Source organism: Mesoplodon mirus (genome assembly GCF_964341445.2).
Source record: "Mesoplodon mirus genome assembly, chromosome: 13".
NCBI classification, from domain to species: Eukaryota; Metazoa; Chordata; class Mammalia; order Artiodactyla; family Ziphiidae; genus Mesoplodon; species Mesoplodon mirus.
The window spans coordinates 25,358,382-25,376,370 of NC_138989.1; the positions used below are offsets into that span (position 1 = coordinate 25,358,382).

A 17,989-nucleotide genomic window follows, 5' to 3' on the forward strand; every position below is an offset into this window, starting at 1 on the left:
GGGCAGAGTCCGGTGACTCCAAAGCTGTCCCAGCTTCTTTCACCCCAGGGCCCAGTGGACCACACGAGGATGGGGCCCAACCCTGTGACCCACAGCACCAAGTGGGTAGAGTCAGAACCGGGTGCCAGGGAGGCATCCGGGAGAATGGGGCCACAGCTGGCCCCCAGGCTGAGCACACCCTCAGGACCAGGGAGGCCCTGAACGCAGACCGAGGGACTGGGATTCCATCCTGGTGCCAGAGCACCCCAGACGTGTGCGGCAGGAGGGGGCGCCAGGGTGCGGGGCTGGGAAGAGGAGTTGGGGGTGAGGCCATGGAGGGTGAGCCAAACAGGGAGGAGGCCCTTGGGGAGGCCCTGCCCGGTGCGCCTTCCTCCCCTACGCACACTCTTGTGCGTGCTTCTCACGGTTTCCAGAGTTACAGCTCAAAACAGCACGCTCCTTTCTCAGTGGTCTGTGATTCAGGTGTCAGCATGCTGCTCGGCCGGCACGCCCATGCTCGGGCTCCCGCTCCGGCTCCAGGAGCCTGCACAGCAGAGGTGGTAGCACCAAGGGGCTCCAGCTCCCCCTGCCCCGCCCAGTGCCTTCTGGGCCGTCTCCTCTCCTGGCTGAGGGACCTCTGTGTGGTGGGTCCTGGGGCACAGTGCCCCCTTCACGGTGCTCACCCAGCGGCTTTGGGGGAGGGCAGGTGGAGCTCCCAGGCTCCTGTGTTTGTCCAGCCTGGCCAGTCAGTGGCTCCCACGGGCTCCCTGAGCGCTGCCTGCCTAAAGGATGGCACGTGTGGGTCTCCACGGTTTGTCCCAAGGGAGAGGGAGGGAACAGGGAAACCTGAGCCCCACCTGCCTGGAGAGCAAGAGGAGCCCCAGGTGTGGGCAAGGGCCGGACACGAGGGGCGTCTGTCTGTCCTGCTCAGGCCGCACAACAGTGCCCGTCCTGCCAGCCTCCTCTGCCCTCTGTTGCCTGGCGAGGCTCGGAGGGACGTCTGTGGGGTAGAGGGGCCGGCCCCTGGGGTCTGAAGTCAGCCTGGGGTGCGCTGAGCAGGAAGGGCAGACGCAGCCTGTCAGGGCCCTGGGGCCTGCTCCACGCAGGACATGGCAGCTGAGCTCTTCCCACGCACACATGCCCTGGAGGACCAACCCCTCTCGGCACACGTGCACTGTTTCAGCAGGAGCAGCTGGCCTGGATGCGGGAGGCACCCGGGTCTCACCCCCAGTGACCTAGCAGGGTCCAGGGAGGCAGGCCCAGGCCCTGTGCAGATGCTCATCCCAGCAGCCCTGCCTGGCCCCACTCCACACTTGCCCACCCACCCTTGAACGCCACTCCACACCCAGGGCCTGGCCTGGTCTGGCCACTGGCCTCTCGTTTCTGGGGCCCCGTCACCGGCACGAGATCTGGGACCTGCTGGCGGCTCTCAGAGCCTGCTCAGTAAGTGTCTGCTCAGTGGATTAATGAATACATGCTAATGGCCACATCTATTATTTATCTGATATGAAATCTGGGGTCAGAAGCACAGCGCCTGATTATGACATTCCCATGAGATATGACAGCTCTGCTGGTCCCTACCACGCAGCTTCCAGGAATCCATAAGCGCTAATTACTACCCAGTAGAATGTAACATTCCTGGACCACCACTTAACTGCATGTGGAACATCATCCGCTCCTCCAGGCACACCTGGGGGTCCTGCATCCTGTTTCTCTCTGCAGAAGGCTTACCCCACCCCACACACACCCAAGACCTGAGACTACTTACTTTCAGAGCTTCTGTTATTCCTGAGCTTGTTCTAAAGAAGGCACAGGATGGGTTTTGGAAACGGGCCCTCCCAGGTGGAGTGCAGGACCTTGAGGCAATGTCTACGTTGTGGTGGGGGTGGGGGGGTTCCTTCTCAGCACTGATGCTGTCAGACCGTGTATCTCAGAGAAGGCAGGGTCTGTGGGAGAGCAGGGCTTTGTGGGACCTCCCCCGGGCACCGCCACCCTGGGGCCAGCAGCACTGCCCGTCCACCTTGGAGGAGCAGCAAGCCTAGAGCTCCCAGCCGTGGGACTTAGAGCACATTTCCTGCCTCTCCAGGCCTCAGTTTCTTTATCTGCAGAATGGGGATAGGAAGGTGTGAGGATGGAGCAGTCCAGTGCCCGTGTCCACCCATCAGCACAAGCTGCAGCTTCCCTGTTGTTCCCACAACGTCAGAAAAGTCCTTAAATCCGATGCCTCCGATCTACACTGGCCCCACACTTGGGACGCTCATCTCATTCATTTTACTTTCAAACACGGGGCAGCTTTCACCAGCAGCAGGAGTCCCTTTAGAAGTAGGACGGTCAGTTGTGTGTGGGAGTCAGACGAGGGCCCTGGGTTCCTTGAAAACCCAGAGGCTCCACAGCAGGGTCACAGTCCTCAAGAGGAGGTGGAAAGGGCCAGGGCCACGCTCTGTGGTCACGGTGCCTCCTGGCCGCCGTCCTCGCGTCCTCTGTGCTGGTGGGGGCAGGGCGGCCACAGGATCCTCTGTGTGGCCTTGAGTGACCACACCGCCGGTAGGGGCCAGGCCTGCCCAGCTCTGCCCTGCATCCTTGCTTTCGTGAACACAGCCCTCCCCCTTGCGGACTCCAGTGAGGACTGATGCCCCGCCTGGCAGGATGGAGGCACGGGGCCAGCCAAACCCCAGCAGGCGGAGCTGACTGCCGGGGAGGCTGCCCACGTGTTGCCTGCGGGGGATGCGGCGACAGTGCCCCCATGGGAGGGGGGCTTGCCCGTGCAGGCGCGGGGCCCCAACTGGCAGCCCCGAAGCCACGTGCTGTCAGCGACCACGGGGGCCAGAGGGGGCCAGCGGGGTCGGAGGGCACAGGGCCAGCTGGGGCCCAGCGGGGAGGGTGCTCTTGGGCCTAGCAGGGCTGGGCTGTGCTGACCGCCCCCCCTCCCCCCAGAGCCGGATGGCGGAGAGCCTGCGCCTCTTTGACTCCATCTGCAACAACAACTGGTTCGTCAGCACCTCCCTCATCCTCTTCCTCAACAAGAAGGACCTGCTGGCGCAGAAGATCCGGCGCATCCCACTCACCGTGTGCTTCCCCGAGTACAGCGGCCAGAACACCTACGAGGAGGCCGCCGTCTACATCCAGCGGCAGTTCGAGGACCTGAACCGCAACAAGGAGACCAAGGAGATCTATTCCCACTTCACCTGTGCCACCGACACCAGTAACATCCAGTTCGTGTTTGACGCCGTGACCGACGTCATCATCCAGAACAACCTCAAGTACATCGGCCTCTGCTGAGGAGCCAGCGTCAGCTGTGGCGAAACTGGGGTATCACACCCCCACCCGCGCTGGTGACCAGCACGGGGGCAGAAAACGGGGGCCCAGAGCGTGTCCCCCGCCCCGCCTCCTCGGCCCCCACGTTTCCGCAAACATGAATATGTACGGATAGATCGCTAGGTAAGTAGACACACTTGCGCACGCACACACGCACACACACATGCGCACGCTCTGCAGACAGCAGGCTCCCCGCGTGGCTGAGGTCCTGTGAAGACTTGAGGAGCTGTCACCAAGTCCACCCCGAGCCCCTCCTGCCACATAACCCTGCCTTCCCGACGTGGCTCCACTCTGCATGGGGGTCCGAGGGACCACAGGGAGGGGCGGCCGACTCCCTGGGAGGAGACCCAGTGCAGGGGCCACGCCACCCCACGTGCGCGCTGGGACCGGGCACCAGGCCTGCGACGGCACTGACCAGCCTTCCAGCCACTCACAGCTCTTTTTAAACCGCTTCAGAATATGCAGCAAAACTCCACATGGTGATACGCGTGGCGCAACTTGTCTCAGACCAAGCCAGCTGGGCGCCAGCTTTTCTTCTACGAGTCGGACGTTTTATAAACCGAAACCTGGTTTTTCTCCTCTGACATCCTTTTTCTTTTCTTTTTTTTTTTTTTTGGCCAAATCTCGTGGTGTTTCGCAGAAATACAGAAAATTTCCAATGCAGTTGAGTATTCTTTTTTAAATGCAGATTTTCAAAACCTATTTTTTTTTTCGGGTGGTCCTTTTTGTGTCTGGCTTTGCTGAGTGTAAAATTGTTACCTGGACGAGTCTGTCCCTCTGCGCCTGGCAGCAGCCTTGGCGCCGAGTTGTACATAAGCCCGTGCAGCGTCCTCTTGTTACTGGTGCAGTTTCCGCTTCGTTTTTCTTTCAGAAAATAAATGTGATGTATTTAAAGAAGGTCCTTCACCCAGGAGCAAACGAACAATAGCTAAATGTCTTGGTATTTAAAGAGTAAATTACCTGTGGCTTTTCTACAAGTGGAGGAAAGGGAGGCCAGAGGGCAGCCTCGACTCCTGTGAAGGCTCGGCCGCCTCGCAGCCTGAGGGAGGCCCTTCCTGCCCAGGGCCCACGGCACTGCCACCGCCACCGCCACGTGGATTACCTTGGCTGAGGGCCGTGTGCAAACACGAAGGCGCCGCCAGAGCCCTTGCCAAATCTCCTCTCGGCCTTTGGTACCCTGAGCCCGAGGTTGGTGTGAGGAGTCACAGCCAAGGACTTTAAGGGATGTCGAGAGGGAAAGAGGAGCTGGTGATCGCACGAAAGTCCGAGATTGTCTACTTTACGAAAATAAAATATCCTGAATGAGCCGAGCCTCGTCCCGAGTGCTGTGTGCGTGGACGGCATGCAGGAGGGTGGCGGGGACACCGTCCGTGCTGAGGTTCCTTTTTCTCTCCCCCCTCCCTCCACATGTTTAGGAAAAACCATCTTGAAGTGAATGTCAAGAACAAACAACCCCAAGAGTAGAAAGACGCTGCAAGAGGGAGATCTGCCAGGCCTGTGTGTCCCAAGGGGCTGAGGTTTGGGGGTAACGATGGCACCAGCCCAGGCTGCACCATCACCTGGACTCTCCCCCACCCTAAAGACACCTCCACTAGGGTCAGAATCATCCCCACAGAGTGGAAGAGATGCCCAGTGGGCCTGGAGGGTGCTGACAGCCCCCGGCATGAACAGCGAGCCTGCAGGGTGTTTGGAGGAGGGGCCCCGCCGGCCCACCGTTGGCTGACTCGCCAGTGTGGTTAGGGGGCCAAGGGATGGAAACCACTAGTCAAGGAAGTTTGTGCACACTGCACCGGGCTCCTTACAGACTATCTTATTTCACGCTCATCCCTGCGGCGGGGGTGTCAGTGGTGACGCATTTTACAGATGAGGAAAGATGCCCACGGTCAAGGTCAGGGAGCAGTGGAGCCATCCTCCCCAGGAGGAGCAGAGGGGCCTGGTGCCTCCCGACACCTGGGTCCTCGCCCAGCTCTGCACCTGGACGGCCAGGGCAGGAGCCCACGGGGGCACAGAGCTACCCCGTGTCGCCTCCTCAAACCCAGGACCGGACATGAAGCCCCAAGGAAGGGATACAGACAGACACACACATGTGCAGGTACACAGCACTCAGACACACGGACCTGGCTCTTGTTCCCCCCACCCCTGAGCCCACGCGGGGGTCCCCTTCACGCCTTCCTACATCACCAAACAGCAAAAACCCAGGGGGGCTTTTATATAAGAAATAACCTGTGACTTAAGATCTTTGAGACTTATTTTGCACTTTAATGCCAACTGTGAAAAGAGCAGTAATCTCAGCGTGAGCATCTTTAACTAAAAATACACAGTGAGAGGGAAATGGAAGGATTCTGCCTCCTGCCCAGATGTGTTCAAGGAGGGGAGGAGGCTTCCCTGGGACAGTGGTCCCCTCCCCGCCTCCCCCACAGTCTTTATCTGCTCCGGTTCTTCCTCTCACCAGCTGATCCCTCTGCTGACAGGACCATCCCCATCCTCACGGCCCAAGACCCATCATCCCCTTGGGGCCTAGCACCCCAGGCCGTGGAAGAGCGCCCAGGCCAGGGTGAGGCGGGAAGGGGTGTTTGCACCGTCTGACCCGCCCCCTTCCCCTGCTGCTGCCTGAGCAGTGCCTGGCACGGGGGAGGCACATGCTAAGCTGCATCCAGAGGTCCACAGACACGGCGTTAGCTGCAAGCCTAGGCCCAGCAGAGGGGACGGGGAGAGGGGGCCAGAGTTGGTGGAGGACGGCCCTGAGGGAAGAGGGTCCCCTTGCCAGAGGGGCAGGGTCACCACTGGGGGGGCCTCGTGCTTTGCTAAGTCTGGGTGGGGAGGGGGGTCTGCTGTCCGCCAAGGGCTGTCAGGCTGAGGATGTCCACCCCTCACCCTGTGCTCCCATGGACGCAGTGCCCCCATCTCTCTCCAGCCCCCAGTGGTGATGGCGGGATGCCAGGAATGCCCCCGCCACCTCCCCGCCCAGCCCTGGCTCTCTCCTCTGGGCAGGGAGGGCACCTGCCTCTGCCCACAGCCCAGCTGCACATGAATGGGGCGGGACAGCGGGACAGTGGAGCTGCCCTAAAGGTGGGCCGGCGGCTCTCAGCGCCCAGCACTGTGTGCCAGGCAGGGCCTGAGACCACCATCAGAGGGCCCGAAGAGTTGGGGACACTTCCAGGGGGCCCCCAAGTCCAGTTACAAAGGAATCCTGGGTGTCAGCCTGGAGCCCTCTCCTACAGGATGCTGTGTCCACACAGGGAGGAGACGGGTTCCTCCAGCATCCCTGGCGGCCGGTCACTCAGGGCCTGGAAGACAGGGTGCCTGGCGTTTGCCCCACGATCCCGGTTTCTCCTCTCCTGACAAGCAGGCCCAGGCCTGAGAGCCGGAGCAGCCCTGCTGGGCGGTGGCCGGTCCTGCGGCGCCCCCTGCTGGCCACTTTGGGAAACCACGCAGCCAGCTGGACCTGGCCGGGCGCCAGGGCCCAGGAAAGGCCTTGTCCCCACAGATACCCCAACACATGGGCGTGAAGTGCAGCAGGAAAACAGCCGACAAATAGTCCTTTAAAATCCTGCACAGAAACTGCTAAACCACCAGTATTTGTTGAGTGCCAGACACGTGCCCAGCACTCCGCCAGGTGCAGAGGGTCCTTCTGGTCGTGGCCGTGGATAGAGAACCCAGACCCATGACCACCAGCACGAGAGCTGCTGCGCCCTGCATGCAGACCATCCCAGAAGAGCCGCCGGCCCCCTGTGACCTGTTGCTCCCGATGGGCTTCGCTAGTGCCCGAGGCCCCACGCTGGTAAGAGCACAGCCCCAGAAGTAGATGCCCTCACCCACCCAGGCCCCCACTCACAGGCCCAGCGAGGACACCCCCAGGACACGGCTACACGGGCCAACCCAGGAGCTGCTGCGCTCAGGGCCCCCTCAGATGGTCCTCCTGGGGCACCTACCACACTTCATGTCCCCCTCCCTCCCTCCAGCTACCCACCCCCACCCCACCCACTGCTACCTACCCCTCCCCAGAGTGTCCCAGGCCTCCCTCTGGGCACGGACGAAGAGCAGCACCCAGGAAATCCTGTGATAAATCCTGCGATAAAGTGCAAACTACACCCCCCTGCTCCCCATGGTGAGCCTAGTGCTTGCGGATTCCAGCCTGTCCACCAGAACCCAGAATACCTAGAGCTTTTGTAATTAAGACAGTGTTGGGCTGGTCCAGGTACCTTCTCGGACTGAGTGTGAAAAGCAAAATTCTTTCACTTTTAGAAGAAAATATGGCAGGATACCTCCATGAGCTCTTAGCACCAAATTCTCTTAAACAACACCAAAAAAAAAGAAAAAAGTCACAAAGGAAAAGACTGATGAAACTCACTACTATTCAAATGAAAAACTGCTGGACCAATGAATAAACAAACAGAGAAAAGCCACGTAGATAGCCTGGGAAGTGATATTTGCAATATGTGTGACCAGCAAAGTGTTCGAATCTCGGATAAACGAAGCACTCCCTCAAATCAATGAGAAATGGAAAAAACAACTCAGCAGAATGGGCTCAGGCTCCTGGGAGGCCCCCGGCAGGAGAGGAGATGGAGGCGGTGCTAGGCAGAGAGAAGACGCCCCTTCCCAGCCTTGGGGGATGGCAGAGCCATAGGACAGCGACATTTACGCGGCTTAGCACTCGGCCAGGCTGCCGGGAGGGAGCACGACGGGCTCTCCCGGCTGGGAAGCAGTTGTGCTCTCCGGCCCCATGACGCCCTTCTCTGGGGAAGCCCTGGGGAAAACCAGCTCATGCAGGTCCGCCGGACTGGAGTAAGTTCACTGAATGTAAGTACACACGTTCAAACAAGGGATGGGCAGGCTGGGGTTATAATCAGGAAATGGAGCCCGTGACACACATGGGTACATTCCCAATGATAGCATTAGGTTTTTCAAGTACCAAAGGGATACATACAGCAAAATCCATTTAGAGAGTTTTTAAAACATGCAAGGCAAGATCTATATATAATTACACCTATGCCCCCTTCAGTGGAAGCGCAGAATCCTAACCACTGGACCGCCAGGGAATAATACAAAGACGTGTTGGGGATGAAGTCACCCACTATTGGTGGCTCCAGAGAGGGCAGGAGAAAGGGTGCTGGGTGGGGAAGGTTCACAGGGGACTGTATTTTTTTTTTTTTTTTTTGCGGTACGCGGGCCTCTCACTGTTGTGGCCTCTCCCATTGCGGAGCACAAGCTCCGGACGCGCAGGCTCAGCGGCCATGGCTCACGGGCCCAGCCGCTCCGTGGCATGTGGGATCTTCCCGGACCGGGGCACGAGCCCGTGTCCCCTGCATCGGCAGGCGGACTCTCAACCACTGCGCCACCAGGGAAGCCCAGGGGGCTGTATGTTTTTTAAGCAAAAATCTCAAGCAAATATGAAATATGGTTGAATGTTAAGATTTAGCAAATCTGGTGATGGTTCCTGATGTTCGTTATCATCATCTCTCTCTTCCCCTGAATGCTTACACAGGTCACAATAATTTTAAGAGCCTTGAGTGAGAACGGCAAGTCCCCTCTCTCCACACCCTGAGAAGGAATGTTCCTGAGTGGTGAGCAGAGACATCCATGGAGCTCAGCCCCAGAACTGGTCCTTTATGGAGATGCCCCGATATCCCAGGGGCCCTCAACCATGGTCGCCCAGGAGAACCAGCCAAGGTGCGTTCAAGGAAGATGTGGGCAGGGCCCACCAGGTGACATGGGATAGGGCCAGGGATAGGGTGGTCTTTTAAGAAGACCACCCGGGGTTCTGCTGTCCGGGCTGGCACACCCAGCCCAGCCCAGGTAGAGGAGGGTATGGTCCTGGCCGGACAGCAACCCCAGCTCCCAGGGCTCTGCTCAGCCTGCCTCTCTGCACCTGTTCCCTTAGTCATTTCTCTCTGGACCCTGATTTGGGGAGTGTTCCCGCCTGGTCCTCACTTCAGGCCTCTGGAGCAGGGGGTCCCATCAGCCTCAGTGTCCCAGATGGGGAAGCAGCCTGTCTAGGGGCACATGGGGAACGAGGGGACGGCAGAGGGACCTGGTCTGTCCAACTCCTGGCCCGGGACATCTTAAGGCCCATGTCGGCCTTAAGGCACCCCCTTTAAGGCCTGATATCCTGCCTCTTGGAATGAGCCCCTCATTTAAAAATGCTCATTGTGTCTTGTGACAGGATGGGTGTCAACCTGACACGAATCTCAACCCTCCAGCTGCGGTCGGTCAGCAGGTGGCCATTACCCTGGGCTCAGCATCAAATTAGCAGGATCAGTCAGCTGAAGGGGACGGTGAGCCAGGGGGTGGGGTCTTTCATCCTTAAAAACGTGCCCTGGTGCTTCTCACAAGAGGACATTTACAGGGCTCTTGTCACCAGGGAAATACAAATGAAAACCAAGGTGAGACGCAAGCACACGCCCACCATCATAGCCAAAAAATCAAGTGTGGGTGCGGATACAGAATGCCTGGGACCCTCATACGCTACTGGTGGGAGCGCAAATTGGCAAAACTCTTTTAGGAAGCCATTTGTAGTACCTTCTAAAGCTGGACATAAAGTTGCCCTGTGCCCAGCAATTCTCTCCAAGGCGTATCTCAAAAGAAATGCATACACATGTCCATCGAAAGACATTTGTAAGAATGTTAGCGACCACTGTATTCTCAGCTGCCACACACTAGAAACAGTTCAAATGGCCATCAGCAACAGAGGGGATAAACAAACCGTAGCGCCCTCATATAGTGTGCATACCACACTGCAGAGCAAATCGGCAAAAATCAGTAATACACAACGCACAACAGGGACGAAGAAGCTAGAAACAAACTACTACAGACTGTATGTTTCCACTTATGTAAATTTCAAAGAGGCACAAACTAACTCATGGTCTTATAACCTGAAGACAAATCAGCCTGTTTACGTTTGGGTGAGGGGTGGTGACTGGTAGGGGCAGGTGCTGGCCATACTCTGCACATTTCTTCATCTGGGTAGCGGTGCCCGGAAGTGGCAGGTTCACTTAGTACAAGTTAATCAAGCGTTCACGTATGACATGTGCCTTTTTAACATGTATATGGTACCTTAATAAAAGCATAGCTTTTTAAAAAATAAGCTCTAAACTGTAATCGGCACGGCAGGCGCCTGACTGGGAGAGGAGGCCAAGGGCCACCGAAGCGCCCACGGTGAGCCTACCTGCAGGCAGCTGTGCCAGGTGCTTGAAGGCCAGGTGCAGGTTCTCCCGGCAGGCTGATTGTGGGTCGCTCAGCAGGAAGGACAGGGCGTGGATGACGTCATGCTCTAAAAAGCCATCTCTGGGGAAGAGAAGTGGGATTTAGACACAACGAACGTGCCAGGAGAGGATCCAATAAGAACCTAGAGGTGGTTGCCTGCCCTCTCGTCCCCCTGGAGCCAAAGCCCGTGCCGGCTGGATGGGACCGCATTCCTGCGGCCTCCGGAGAGAAGGCACAGGCTGGGGGTGGCCCTCACGTCAGGTGAGAGCAGTGCGGCCTGAGTGGTGGAGGACGACTCCAGGCAACAGAAGCGCATAAACGACCTCCCCTGAGCAGCCGGGCTGAGCTGACCACTTCTCTCCACCTGCCGGGCACACACCTGCAGACTGTCCAGGGCAGCCACGTGCCTCCAAACCCACGTAGGCCTGTTAAGCTTCTTGTTATAATGATATAGATTCACTGAATATCAGGTAAGCCAATTCGATGGGAGGAGAGTTGGTGGTTTTTGTTTTTGTTTTGATTTCCTTATGAAAACAAAGGTGAATGTTTTGGGAAAACTCCAAAGTCAGTGTCTAAAAAAATAAAATAAATAAATAGGGCTTCCCTGGTGGCACAGTGGTTAAGAATCCGCCTGCCAATGCAGGGTATGCAGGTTCAAGCCCTGGTCTGGGAAGATCCCACATGCCGTGGAGCAACTAAGCCTGTGCGCCATAACTACTGAGCCTGCGCGCTAGAGCCCGCGAGCCACAACTACCAAAGCCCAGGTGCCACAACTACTGAAGCCCGCACACCTAGAGCCCGTGCTCCGCAACAAGAGAAGCCACCACAATGAGAAGCCCGCGCACTGCAACGGAGAGTAGCCCCCACTCGCCACAACTAGAGAAAGCCCACGCACAGCAACAAGGACCCAATGCAGCCAAAAATAAATAAATAAATTTATTTAAAAAATAGTGAGATGAATGTAAAGATTCTAGAAGGGTTTTGCATGCAGATTACTTCATTAATGTCTGAGTGCTTGCTCTACTTTAAAGAATCAAAGCTCTATGATGTTACAGGTGCTGGTTTAAGCAAAAAAGATGAGGAGAAGCTCCATCCAGTGGGCCCATAGCCAAGAAGAGGCACACAGGGATTGGTGGCTGCCTAATGGTTTAGGGGTTTGGGGTTAAGATGAACTGTTTGAAGGGAAGATACAATTTCTTCCAATCCTGGCTTTTTAACCATTCCTTCTGATTAACCAACTAACTGCTGGGCCCAGTCACGTCTGGTGAGGGCTTCAAGGCTGCATCTCTCGAGGCTGAGGTCAGAACTAAATGAGAACTCAGAGCGGGGCCTGGCCCAGTGCCCAGCACACAGGAAGTGCCTGACTGTGCTCTGCCGTGAGGTCTGTATGAGTCGTTCTGGGAGAAGGAAATCACAGTGGGACCCCCAAGTTTCAGGGGCCTTCCCTGACCCCCGGTGTGAGATGTCCGGGCCTCTTCACTCCACGTCCAGGCGCCCACTCTGAGTCACCCTGCTGGTAAGTCAGCTCTGTAAGCTGTAACTCCCCAAGGTGACAAGAGGCCAGGCCCCTGGCTTCCACGCTCAACTGCTTCCCGTCACTCCTCGTGTGGGTCCAGGAAGGCAGGAGGTTTCAACATGGGCAGTCACTCAGGGCTTGAGGGGTGAGATGACCATTGAGCCCGGTGGACTTCAGAAGTTGGCCCCGGTCACTTCTGCCCTTTGTCCAGCGTGGTGTGCTGGAGTGAGCTGGGTCTTGGAGTCCTGGACCCTGGGCACACCGGCTGCCTGCTCCGGGCTCCTCCCCGCCCCTTGTGGTGGTGCTGGGAGGGACATTGGAGAACAGTGTGCCAGTCACATCAGGTCCTCAGTCAGTGACGGTTTCTGCACCTAGTCGCCCTGCTAAAGTGGCTACAGCCGGGAACCACCCCCCACACCTCCTATGAGGATAAACAGACCTACCGTCACTGGGCTCGTAGTTTCCTGTAATCCCCAAACTTCAAGCATCCCTCCTCTCAGCCTCCGTCACCCTCCCTGGGGTTACTCCTAATGCCCAAATCGGGTCCAGAAAGAGGAAAAAGGAGCAGGAAGAATGAGAGAAAGCCCTTTGCCAGATCTGTCTCAGATGAGAACAGTGAGACTCGACCAAGAGCCTTACCAGGTCAGAGCAGGAAAGGGCGGCCCTGCAGATGCCAGGTTCGAGCCCACTCCCCTGTTCTCCCCGGCACCCATCTGCCCTGTTTGGTGCAACACCTGTGAACTGGGGCGCTCACTGTGTCACCACCTCCCCACATGCACCCAGTTCATAGCGACCTGTTGGGCCAGGGCTGCGCAGGGATTGGGCTGGCCACCGCCCTCCCAGGGACCTGACATCAGAACCCAGAGAAGAAACGGGGAGCTGGGGGGTCGAGGGGACCGAGGAGTTGAGGCGGCCATCTGGAGGTGGCCCTGAGCAAGTGGGTGTGTGAGTTCCCAAAGACCACCCATCTGTGGGGAGAGGGAACCAGAGAGAGAGCGCCCAGGGCCACCCAAGCCACCACGGGGCTGGCACTTCCCGTGCATGAACTCATTTAACTCCCTGCCCCGCAAGCAGCTCATTCAAGGTCGTTCAAGGGTGTGCCACCCAGGGGAGGGGTGCGGCTCCGAAGAGTGACATTGATACCCAGAGGCAGCTGCCCACCTGCCCACGTTGTGGGTGGCGATGATACAGAGCACCTCAGTGGTCCTGATGCGCACCAGGTCGTTGGTGTCCTTCAGCAAAGCTTTCAGGCTCTCCAGGCAGCCTACGGGCAGAAAAACCTCTGAACATTCACTAAGCTCAGAAACCAGCTAACTTAGAAGTCGACAAGTGAGCCGATGTCCAGAACGAGAGCACCAGGGCTCTACTGTTTGGGAGTGTGAGGGCATCGTGTGGGTGATGGAGTGTTTCAGAGTCACTGGCGGGGGCTCTGGGTGCTAGAAAGGCTCATCCCCCAGGACCCTGTCATCCAACCACCCTCGTGAATCTCTGCACACGTCCTCCCAGTCCTCCACGGGGTTCAGAAAATGCCCTTTGCATTTGGAGAGACTGGAAGTCAAATTCCAACCTTGTCACCCACTAGTCGTGTACCCTTGAAAGGGTTACACCTCAGGAAGCCAGACTGAGCACCTAAAAATCTTGCCTTATTTACTTATGGGGCAACCCTAGCTTCACACTGCTTCTCTCTGAGCCTCCATTTTCTTCTCTGTGGGTTGAGGCGGTTCCTTCCCTCCCAGGGCCAGTGCTTTGAGGACTAAGATAACACGGGCACTGCACGTATGGCATTGCTGGCCCAGAGTTGGCTCGTTAAATAGCAACCTTTTTTATTGAAGCTCCACCCAGCGAAGGAGGCCAGACTGGGACTGCTGCCACCATCTCTGGGATTAAATTAGCCCTTCAGATAAGGCTGGTGGGAGAGGTGGCAGTTCACTCATCGTGGGCCTGATCTGGGACAGATGTAACCATGCCACTAAAATCACCTCAACTCTTATGTGGGTAATTAAGAGAGTGGGACACAGTGGACACAGGTCCCCGTGTATGTGTGGTTTCAGTAAGGCCAGTGCCTATCTTCAGTGACAGCCTTGCGGATGAGACAGATAAAGCCTATTTGGTGGATGTGTGGCCACTGAGTTGAGTCATAGCAGAGGGGGCTGACCACTGGTGGTGTCCAGTTGAGGATGGACTGACCAGCTGGGAGGGATGCTGTGAAGGGGCCACCTCAAGCTGCTCTGTGTCTGTCCATCCAGACCCCAGTCGTGGTCACTTGAGCTGTGCCACACTCACCTATGCGGATGGCTGTACAGACGTGCTCGGGGTCGTGCATGAGGTCATACAGTGCCATGAGGGCTTTCTGCCTTGTCAACAGGTCCTCCGACTGCAGCTCTTCGTTCAGCTTGGGCAGCGCCCGGCAGCCGTAGGCAATGGCAGCCTGGGTGGGGTTGATGTCAGGGGGCAGGTACTTGGAGATCTGGGCGTGGGCCATCTTCCCACGCCTCCCACTCCTGCACAGGGCGGCTCTGTAGCTTTCAAAGTGAAGCTCTGCAGAAACCACTGATTAAAAGAACCCAAAAGTTGTCAACATTGCTACTGTGATTTGGCATTTTTACTTCCATTTTACAGATGAGCAAACTGAGAGTGAGAGCAATGAAGGGATTTTTTCAAGGTCACAGTGAAGCCCAAACTTCACAGTCAAGTGGCAGCCCAAACTGCAAACTTCAGAGTTCTCCCGATACTTTATAGACTGGGCCTTGGGACAAAGGCATTGAAAACACAAACTAAGCCAAATAAGCAAACACTGTATCAGCTCCATTCAGTGCTTATCTTGTGCCAGCAATACCTAATATCCAACTCAGCTACCCCAGGAGGAGGGGACTTCCATTACCCACATTTTATGAAGGAGGAAACTGAGGTTTAGGGACAACGAGCTGTGGAGGTCACAAACTAGGATAGGAACCAATGTTCAAATCTGGGTCTATAGCACATTCACCCATCAGGGACCCACAGTCGGATGCTTCCGGCACATCCATAGAGAAGGAAATAAGGTTAAAGTGTGATTTATTTTTATTACACACACACTTTGATCAACTGTAGGCAGTGTGGCTTAGTAGTTAAGAATGGGCTCCAGACCCAAGCCAGTGGGTGGCCCTTAACCAGTTATTTCCTCTGTGTCTTTCTGCAGCTCAAAAGGGAGATGATAATAGCACCCACCCCCACCCCAACCCACGACCCCCGCCAAGCTGCCATATTCGCTGAGACTCTCGAGCCTGGCTCACCAGGGCTCCAGATACTTTGGCTGAGTTATTATTAAGCTGATGGTGGTTGTGACCGCGTTTAGTGGCAGTGACAAACCCCAGCCTGTGGGAATCGACTCCACTAAGAGAGGTGAGCCGGACTCTGATTCCGGGCAACTGGTGACTAGGGAAGGAGGAGAGGGGGCCGGGCTGGAAGGGGGCCCAGCCATTTGGGATCAGGTCTCCCCTCTCAGGAAACGGTGGGCGCCAGGGACAGGGGCCTACCCTCATCTAAGGGGTATGGGCTGCCTTGGGGTGGGAGGGCGCGGGGCCTGTTGACCAAGACTCGGTGGGTCTGGGGACCCCTGGCCCCTGGCCCCTGTCGGCCGCCTCAGACTCACCTGCTTCAGCGCGCAATGTTCTGTAGCGAACGCCCGTTGCCAGGCGACCCGGTTGCCAGGCGACCCCGAGCGGCGTCAGCCACGCAGTTCTTGCACACTCGGCGCCCACCGCGCAGGCGTGAACATCCCCAGGCCAGGGCCGGCAGTAAAGTGGGGGTGGTGATATTTTACAGGGTTACTGTGGGGAACAAAGGCAGCTCAGCTTTGTTCGTAGTGCAGAAGGGAAGTGTCTATGTGTGCCTTTCTCTGTACTGGGCACTTGGCACGCTGTTAATCCTCAGAGTAAACCTGTGAGGTGATAACATTCTCCATTTTACGGACAGGAACCTCAAAGAGGTTCAGTAGCTTCTGCTGAATCGCTCAGGCCTGATCCCAGGACTGCTTAGCCCTGGTCCAGGCTCCTTCCTCGGCAGGCTGACTGGCTGGTGACGACACAGGTCAGCCCCTGCAGTGGACTCAGTGCACTGCTGGCCAGAGCAGTTGTTCTTGAAAGCAAGCCAGAGCCAGCCACCACATACACCAAACCCTCCCAGGGCTCCCCACTGGTCTCAGGACAGAGTCCAGACTCCTAGCCTACCGCTCGAGGCCCTGGGTGATGGCCTCCTCCACACATGCTGGATTCTTTCTTAATCCCCCAAATGGCTAACTCTTTCCTGCAGCTGGGCTGCTTGTAATACTATCCACTTCTTTGTTCTTCAGGACACAACTTGGTGTACTCTTCCACCAGGAAGCTGACCTTCTCCCCAACTCCAAATTAGCGAGTGATCCTATAGCTTAATTACCCCACTGGCACACTTCCCTCTTCTTATTCTCTACTTGCTTTGCTTGTCTGTTTCCCCCAACAGACTTCCCTGAGGGTGGAGGCCACTTCGGTCCTGGTTCCTTGCCTCCCCAGTGCCAGGAATATACCAGGAGGGCTTTCAGTAAGTGTAGGAGTGAATGGTTAATGGATTTGAGTCAAGCTTCATAATCAAAGCACTTTCACCATCTTGTGTGATCCTCACAACAAACCCTTGAAGTACATAGTCAGGTCCATTTTACACCAGAGTAAACTGAGGAGGAAGTTGAGCAACTCAGGGAAGCTCACCCTGAGGCCTGAGCCCTTAGCAGTGAAATTCACTAGCAAAGACACCAGGCATCGGCCTCCAGCACATTTAACTCTGAAACGAAGGTAACTGACTTTGATCTGTGTGCCATGGACCCCATTTTGTGATGTGGATGTCTGCCCCTACTGCTGTCCTTCAAAGGACCAAGTCGTGAAGGGTCTGTCTAACCTAGAGCATCCTAGCTTTTTTACGAAGGTGGCGTGGAGAGCATTGGGCTGGGATTTAGGAAATCTGGGTTCCAAATCTAGTTCTAATTCATGAAGCAAATCCTTTGGAATGTGTGAGCCTTCGTTTCCTTGCCTGTGAAATCAGGAAGCTGAATCAAGTAGATTCTCAAAGTTGGGAATTCCAGATCTCTCAGGATTTGGTTACAGAGAGTCTTTTTGTAAAATCGTCCTTCAATTTTCTGTTTTTCAATCTCCTTTTTATTATTTTTGAAAACACACACATAACATTCTATGTAGCATATATGTTAATTTGTGAGACATAAAAATATAATAAGCACCTGTGAATTCACCATTAGAACATTATCAGTGTCTGCATCCCCTTCCCTTGTCCCATACACGGTCCTCCTCTCCAAAGCTACCATCTCATTTCTGTGGTTACCATCTCACAAATGCCCCTGGAAGCCATCTAGCCCCACATGCCTCTCTCTGCAAAGAGAAACTAGCTCACAGAAGCTCAGTGACTCAGGTCAGCCTTTAAACAGCCATTAATTATGGAAATTAATGTTGTAGCGTGAGCTCTAGAAGCCAAGGCATATGATATTCAGGCATCATTAGGTTCAGAACTATGCAGATGAAGGTCAGGAAATGGAAGGCGTGTCCATTCCTTGTCACTGCAGGGCGATCAAATGCCAGTGCTACAGCAAGAGCCTTTTCTTATGCCATGATTGCAGAGAGGAGGAGGTGTCTATGGGAAAGGTATGAAGCACACGGAAATACATCAGGGCTAACCCAGAAGGGCCGAGATGGGGGATATTATTGTATTCTCTCTGTTCCAAAATGTTTATTTTCATTTGAATTATTTACCGAATAGCTGATATATGCACATAGAAGAAAATCCAAAAAGTATGAAAGTATAATGTCTCCCTCCCTCCTTGGTCCCCAGCCAACGGATCATCCTTATCTATGGCAACCACTGGAATCTTTCCATTGATAAACTAAATTTATACGAGTAAATACAATTCATTTACCTTTTAATGTAATGGCAGCATACTTCAAACAGTGTTCACCTTCT

At 55.8% G+C, this 17,989-nt stretch overlaps 2 protein-coding genes across 3 annotated transcripts in view; one reads left to right on the top strand and one right to left on the bottom strand.

Annotated features, from left to right (window-relative positions):
- Positions 1-4,599, top strand: part of GNAZ (G protein subunit alpha z) — a 42,480-nt gene extending 37,881 nt beyond the window's left edge. Inside the window, exon 3 of the mRNA XM_082641529.1 lies at positions 2,914-4,599. Within this exon, the coding sequence (XP_082497655.1) occupies positions 2,914-3,258 (345 nt within the window). The 3' untranslated portion in view covers positions 3,259-4,599. The remainder of the gene's footprint in view (positions 1-2,913) is intronic.
- The window catches only part of RSPH14 (radial spoke head 14 homolog), a 62,281-nt gene extending 46,619 nt beyond the window's left edge, over positions 1-15,662 (bottom strand). For both annotated transcript variants that reach the window (XM_082641531.1, XM_082641530.1), the window contains exons 1-4: positions 15,645-15,662; positions 14,297-14,563; positions 13,175-13,277; positions 10,460-10,578 (exon numbers count right to left, since the gene is read on the bottom strand). In XM_082641531.1, coding sequence (XP_082497657.1) covers positions 10,460-10,578; positions 13,175-13,277; positions 14,297-14,495 — 421 coding nt within the window. In that variant the 5' untranslated portion in view covers positions 14,496-14,563; positions 15,645-15,662. The remainder of the gene's footprint in view (positions 1-10,459; positions 10,579-13,174; positions 13,278-14,296; positions 14,564-15,644) is intronic.
- Between the last annotated feature and the right edge of the window lie 2,327 nt (positions 15,663-17,989).